This window comes from Neodiprion virginianus, chromosome 1, assembly GCF_021901495.1.
Source record: "Neodiprion virginianus isolate iyNeoVirg1 chromosome 1, iyNeoVirg1.1, whole genome shotgun sequence".
Lineage (NCBI taxonomy): Eukaryota > Metazoa > Arthropoda > Insecta > Hymenoptera > Diprionidae > Neodiprion > Neodiprion virginianus.
The window spans coordinates 22,965,891-22,972,693 of NC_060877.1; the positions used below are offsets into that span (position 1 = coordinate 22,965,891).

Genomic DNA, 6,803 nt, shown 5'->3' on the forward strand with positions numbered 1-6,803 from the left:
GTTTGAATGTGTGTTCCGGCGCACATCGAACTCCCAAAGAGCTGCAGCAAATCAATTGCAACTTCATTTATCAAGATCGCGGGAAAAAGTCTTCTTCTCACAGGACATATTCCGAAATATTTAGAATGACATAAATAATATTATTTATACAATCATATGATTAACAGTTTTCTTTTAATAACAGATTTTCGAGACTCAAATTGGACGTGCGTTTCGAACGATCAACATGACCACTATCCGCTGCCTACTGTGTACTCGGTTGTCTACATGCCGGCGCTTAGCGGGTGTTTTTTAACCTGTCGTATCTTTCGAATGACTTCGGATACATGTTCTTTCGGTTAATTTACTCAGTTCGGCTATATGAGTTCGACTTCCTCTGTAACCCCTATGAGTTTGATCACTTGCAGCTGAGACACTCTGTATGGCGACAACTTCAGTCGATAAAGTAAGTTCTCGAGCATGCCGCAAGTGTGACGTTCGAGGTAGCACCGAAACGTAGCGTGATAAACGGTAGGTGATGTGGTGATCTTGTATAGCGTACCTGTTTTATGGCTAGCGGCCGATTTCAATGCGCTCCGAAGTACGCCGTCTCTTCGCACGCGTCCATCATGGCCTCCATAGACGATCCTACGATCTCCGCGCTCGTTTATGATTATTTATTGAAGAAGGACACATCCCTGGCGAAAGTCTTTCAGAAAAAAACAAAAGCGGTAAGCTTCAGAAAAGAATTGATGTATTTTACCCTTGCGTGACTATATTCTATACGATATACCGCGGCCGATAATTGGCAGCCTCGATAGCCGCACCACGTGGATAATTTCGAAATTGAAACTGCTTCTTATAAAGCAATTAAACCAAGCACAATATTTCATCCACACGAGTCTCGTTATTTCTCTCATTAAAATGTACTCCGTAACACATGTCTTTTCGATCTTCTTTCACGAAGCTTGAATACGAGACTCAAGATTTTCTAACCTCCCGTGTCACATATGAGAAAAAAATTCGAATCTGCTTGACTGAATGTGAAACGTGTTTACTCACGTAAGCAGTTTATTGCCAATTAGCATTGGAAGTGTTTTCACCTGTATCTTATTTAAATCACGGTGTCATTCATCGTTATTACTTAATTTATCTCCAAATAGGTACTGATTTCAGTACAGCCAGTATATCTTCAATATTGTACTTCTTAGAGATTCCTAAAATTAACGCTGTATAACTGCCAATTTTCACTCTTCGTGCACTTGATATAGTTGTTTAAAAATAATTGCAATAATATTTCATTATTTGTATTAATTCTAAGGTTACATTGTAACCTAAAATATTGCAAACCTATGTTTTACGTGACAAATAGAAATTGAATACTTATTCCATTTGCGACATAACATAACCATGTACAAATGTTTTATGCGCTGATGATTTGTGTTTATTATAGCGATGAATACAAAAAATATATACACATACTGGTACGTGGTAGATTTTTAAACGAAGTATTTGTCTTCACATTTCATGTACTTAGGATGAAACAAGTACATACTTAGAAATCAAACTTCTTTTATAAATATATATAAATATTTGTATATAGGGGGTTCCAGTTCATCCATTCGAGTCATCGGAGATTTTGAGTTTTTGGCTGACCTAAAACAACTGTTCCAGAATTACGGGACGTCGAATGGTTTGCGAGAGGTTAACGGTTTAATGTTTAAAAAAACACAATTAGTTGATACAATGGATCTATCTTTGAGCATGTATATCTTGTCTCCCTGGTGTTGATAGAATACTTTCGCAACTGATTTGCGAGTGCAAAGGATTTATATTTAAAACTGTGAAATTGATAAATATTTAAGAATAGTTTTTAATTCCGAGATATTCCGAGAGGTTTTGATTTTGACTTTTAGACTAGAAGGGCATAATTTTCTACTCGAAAATTCCACTAAATACTTAAGAGATCCTCAAGTTTATAGAAGGGTGCTTTTTTTTTTCTTAGTTTTTTTATAATTATTTCATTTCTTTTATCGCCTGCTGGAGTGCAACCACTTTTTTTAGTTTTGAAAATAATCTTTTAATGTCAGGGAGCCAATATATTCATGTTCAAAGATCACCTTGCATCAAATGAATGGTTATTTTCAAATTTTGAAAGGTCAATATTTCGTGGACCATTTAGCATCAGGCCGTATATACCTAGAATAGTTGTTTTGGGTTCGCCAAGAATCAAAATCTGAAATGCTGCCAAAATCAGTGACCCATGCGCAGAATTGCGATCCGAATGTGCTGGAATCCCCCACACATTGAAAAGAATGTGTGTCGTATGGAGTGTGAATTGGAATTAAATGGCTAGGATTTCTCAGTACTTTGATCAAATTGAAAATTTATTCTAAACAAATTGTGAACGATTTTAATTTCAGCCTGAGCTTGCAAAAGGCTCTCCAACAATACTTCAAGTAATACAGCATTTTCAAAAGAATTCATCAAAAAAAGTTAATGTTAAAGCACAAAAGACAAACAGCAGTTCAGATTCAAGTTCGGAGAGCGAAGATGAGATGCCTAAAAAAGTGCCAATAGTTAACGGCAAAGCGCCAGTAACAAAAAAGCCAGAAATCAAAAAGCAAGAAAGTTCATCAGAAGAGTCTTCTAGCGAAGATGAAAAACCAGCCGTCAAAGTATCCCCGCCTAAACCTGTAGCTAAAGTAACACCTGCCGCAAAAGAATCAAGTTCAGATGACAGCTCGTCGGACGAAGCTCCGGCTCAAACAATTTCTTCAAAAACAAAACTGACCCCAGCTAAGCCAAATGCCAAAAAAGCTTCTTCCAGCGACGATTCTTCAGATTCTGAAGAAAATTCTAAAACACAAGTGGTGTCTAAACCTATGGCCAAAGCTGGACCTAAAGTAACCCCTGCAAAAGTAGCTGCAGCGAAACAAGAATCCTCGGACGATAGTGATGATAGTAGCGATGACGAACCAGCTGTTAAATCAAGCACCAAACCTGCAGCTAAAGCTGGCGCCAAGCCCGTCGCTAAACCTGTGGCAAAACCAGTCGCAAAAACAGAGACTTCTAGCGATGATTCGGATGATTCATCAGAAGACGAAAAACCGGCAGCAAAGACTCCAAGCAAAGTTACACCTGTAGTAAAGGCTACTCCTATAAAGGTTGTAAGTTCAGTAGCTAAAAAAGAAGAATCTTCAGACGACTCTTCCGACGATGATGAGCCCACTGTGTCCCCAGCTGCTAAGGTGGTAGCTAAGGCAGCTGTAAAAGCAAAATCGAGTAGCGAAGATTCGGATTCATCTGAAGACGAGAAACCTGCACCTAAACCAGTCACTCCTGCGAATAAAGCTACCAAACTTGTCGTTAGGCAGGCTAAAGAGTCCTCAAGTGATGATAGCAGCAGCGATGAGGAACCACCAAAAAAAAAGTTTGCAGCACTTCCAACTAAACCTGCAGCAAAACAAGAATCATCCAGTGACGATTCTGATGATTCATCAGAAGTTGAGAAACCAGCGCAGAAAGTTGTTGTAAAATCCACACCAGCTAAAGCTGTTGTCAAACAAGTAGCTAAGAAAGAGTCCAGTGATGACTCTGATGAGTCTACAGAGGATGAGAAACCTGCATCTAAGCAAGTTGCCCCCAAAGCTGTTGCTGAGGAAACATCCAGTTCTGAGGATAGCGATGAAGAGGAAACGCCAAAACCTAAAATTACTCCAGCTGAGTCCAAAAAAAGAAAACACCAAAATAACGATAACGATGAAGACGATGAAGATGATACAGAAGCAAAACAAGTTGCAAAAAAACAAAAGGACAAATATAGCAATTTTGTAAAGGCTGGGAACAATGTAAATGGAGACAAGGTAACTATTAGTTGCAAATCTAGCAATTTTTATCTTGTATCATCAAATTTGCCCTCAATAGTACACTGAAACTGTTTTACACAGTTCTGGACATCAATATCATTTATTTTATCCATAAATTTACATATAGAAAATTTAGTCCCCGCAACCATTTAACGACAGAAGGGTGACAAAAATTGAAGCATGAAATTTTTTATTTGAGCAGTAATCCTCTTTTTCCCTAGCGCTTATATGTTCCCTAATTGAAGCAGTATTTGTAGACGAATTGAAAACTAATGTTAAAGATGTAGGTACAGAAAAATATTTACAACCACCAATATTCGTGGAGTTCCTTTGTCGTTTACTTTGTTTTTGTATATTCATATCTTTTAACAAAGTACTTCACTATCATTGATGTCACAAATTGCACTAATTTTTCATGGCTCCATTTGAGCCCACCATCAATGATATACTTACCTTTTACTTTCATTCTGTGAACCAGAAAAATACACCATTCAGACGCGTAAAGGATGACGAGATTGAAGTGGATCCACGATTGGGGAGTAATGCATTTGAAGCTAAGGTAAATGCTCGGAAACAAATGAGTATGAAAACAAATGAGAAACACAAGGTCACTCCCATACTCGTTCATGAAAGTTGAGGATTGATCTGTTGAAAAAAAAAATTATACGACTTTGTCCTGATAATTCAAGTAACCAGAAAAGTGTATATACTCATATTGTTTATCGTAACCGACGATTGTTTAGTTCTGAATCTTGGACTTGGCTACCAAATTCGAAAGCCTTATTGCCACCTGATATTGTTTGCGCTCATGTTTCCATGCATTATCCTGAATTTTTCCAGGTGCCTGTCTCGTGTCAGTGGCCGAGAAAGGGCAGTACTCGGACAAATGATATCAACTTTCAGATTGCTTGACCTTGTGTTTCTCTCTTGTTTTAGGAAGAGGGTGAGGAATGTGCCCATACCCCAAATAACGGTAACTTCAGGGGCGGAAGAGGCGGTTTAGGTTTCCGCGGAGGAAGGGGTGGCGATAGAGGTGGTCGTGGAGGCTTCAGGGGTGGGAGAGGTGGTGATCGCGGAGGTTTCAGGGGGGGTAGAGGTAGCTGGGGTGACCGAGGAGGAAGAGGCGGTGGCCGAGGAGGGGGTGGCAGAGGAGGTTTCGGAGATGGAGGCAGAGGCGGTGGTGGACGAGGGGGAGGTGATTTTAGAAAATCTTGGGGAGGTGACGAAGGTGGCCGAGGCGGTGGAAGAGGTGGGGGCTTCAGGGGCGGCAGAGGGGGTGGTTTTGAGAAAAGAAATTCATTTGGAGATGCACCCGCTCAAAATAAGAAAATCACTTTTGACGATTGATTATAGGAGTTTTTAAAGATAAGGTAATCGCTCAACATAAGACTCATGGATGTATGAAAAAGCCTGTAATTGGTACAGTAGTTCACAAGTGAGTTTTTTTTTTTTTTTTTTTTTTTTTTTTTAATAGAATCATTACATTTGTTAAATTTTTATAAATTCTTGATATTCAAAAGAAAGCACATCGTTTGGTTCTGAATTCAGTGGTGACTTTGTAGAATTCTATACGTAAACAAAGAATTTGGCATGACGTTAATCTGACACAAAATCAGGCTCATATGCGTGAAGCACGGAATTGGAAACTCTGATACTGAATTTTCGTCTTTCCAATTAGTTTCGGACTTGTAGGACTTGTTTGTACTTTCATGATATCTTAGTAAAATTTATAATAAATACATGGTGTCCAGACATGAGAATTCAAGAATTCCGTTTGATCTAAATTCTGCGAGTGACTTTAAACTCGGCAATATCTTGCGAAATTCGAATACGTATAAGATCATTCATTTCTGTTTTTCTAGATGTAATTTTTACATTTTTCACTGTTCGTAACTCAAACCCGAAAAAACTTGAAATTATCATGAAATCCTGTTCACCATGTAAAATCGTTACGTCAAGTGAAGTGTTAAATGTGACGTGTAATAACCGAAATTATCTTGTTTTATTTTAACAGAAAGGTTTCCGAGGCTCATGGGGAGAAAGAGCAAATCTGGACCTGAAACACACCAGAGGGAAATCGTTCCGTCATGAAAAAACAAAAAAGAAACGTGGCAGTTATCGCGGTGGTCAAATAGACATGACAGTCAATTCCATTAAGTTTACCGACAATTGACAAATCGATTATTTCACGTGAAATATTACGATTACAACATGATATACGCCATAGCTATTTTCGACAAGAGTCTTATTTTTATTACAAACCACTTATTATTAAATTATTTCTCATTGTAAAACCGTTATAGAATCATCATTACTTTCCGACGTATCGGCAACGGTGTATTTATCACCTGACATTTAGCTTGTCAAAGCTAGATTTATGTTTTAAAACAATTTTATCCGTTCCGATTACGCATTATGTCAAGTACACGTTGATAAAACGGGAACAGGGATCGAAGAATTCCTATTACTGGCAGAAAATGTACACGAACAAACCACATATATGTATAAATAAATTCATCAAATACGTGCTACACACCGCCTATACATGTGCTAAAATGAAGAAAAAAACATGGTTAAAACTTTACAATGAAATACAGTTATAGGCTTTTCACGTCGCCTCGCAACTCATTCCATACAGATATAATAATCTGTAAGGAACGAAGCTACGATATGAGATAGTATTGAATAACAATTCAAATTGAAAATAAAAATAACTCCGACTATTGTTAATTTGTAGTTGTAGAAATATTACTATAATTATAAAGTGTTGCGAAAAAAAAGTTTTTAAGAAAATACAACCACATGCGTGGTTATTATCGTTTTGTATATTATATATGTACGTAAGTATAGGTATATTGTAACTCTGTGTACGAATATAACGTTCAAATGTGATGTGATCGAATTGATCCGTTAATAATAATAATCATCACTCGATACTTATCAAACGTTTGAAAA

The 6,803-nt window shown here is 37.6% G+C and overlaps 1 protein-coding gene across 4 annotated transcripts; it reads left to right on the forward strand.

Moving 5' to 3' along the window:
• Nucleotides 1-217: 217 nt before the first annotated feature.
• On the forward strand, nucleotides 218-6,788 carry LOC124296820 (nucleolar protein dao-5-like). Of its 4 annotated transcripts, none has more exons than XR_006906465.1 (5): nucleotides 218-710; nucleotides 2,403-3,845; nucleotides 4,327-4,407; nucleotides 4,785-5,283; nucleotides 5,863-5,991. XR_006906465.1 is itself a non-coding variant. In XM_046747219.1 (5 exons), exons 1-4 carry the CDS (start codon nucleotides 549-551, stop codon nucleotides 5,193-5,195), a joined length of 2,097 nt encoding a protein of 698 aa, XP_046603175.1. In that variant the 5' UTR covers nucleotides 223-548; the 3' UTR covers nucleotides 5,196-5,218; nucleotides 5,863-5,991. The 4 variants fall into 4 exon arrangements, 3 of the variants coding, with proteins under 3 accessions (XP_046603175.1, XP_046603176.1, XP_046603178.1); XM_046747219.1 differs by having other exon boundaries at nucleotides 223-710; nucleotides 4,785-5,218; XM_046747220.1 differs by lacking the exon at nucleotides 4,327-4,407 and having other exon boundaries at nucleotides 233-710; nucleotides 4,785-5,218.
• Nucleotides 6,789-6,803: the final 15 nt, after the last annotated feature.

Excerpts from the sequence above, each read along its gene's own strand:
- LOC124296820 (XM_046747219.1), top strand. The coding sequence starts at position 549 with ATGGCTAGCGGCCGATTTCAATGCGCTCCGAAGTACGCCGTCTCTTCG. Across the intron at positions 711-2,402 it reads TTCAGAAAAAAACAAAAGCG|CCTGAGCTTGCAAAAGGCTC; the intron begins GTAAGCTTCAGA and ends TTTTAATTTCAG. Across the intron at positions 4,408-4,784 it reads GTAATGCATTTGAAGCTAAG|GAAGAGGGTGAGGAATGTGC; the intron begins GTAAATGCTCGG and ends CTCTTGTTTTAG.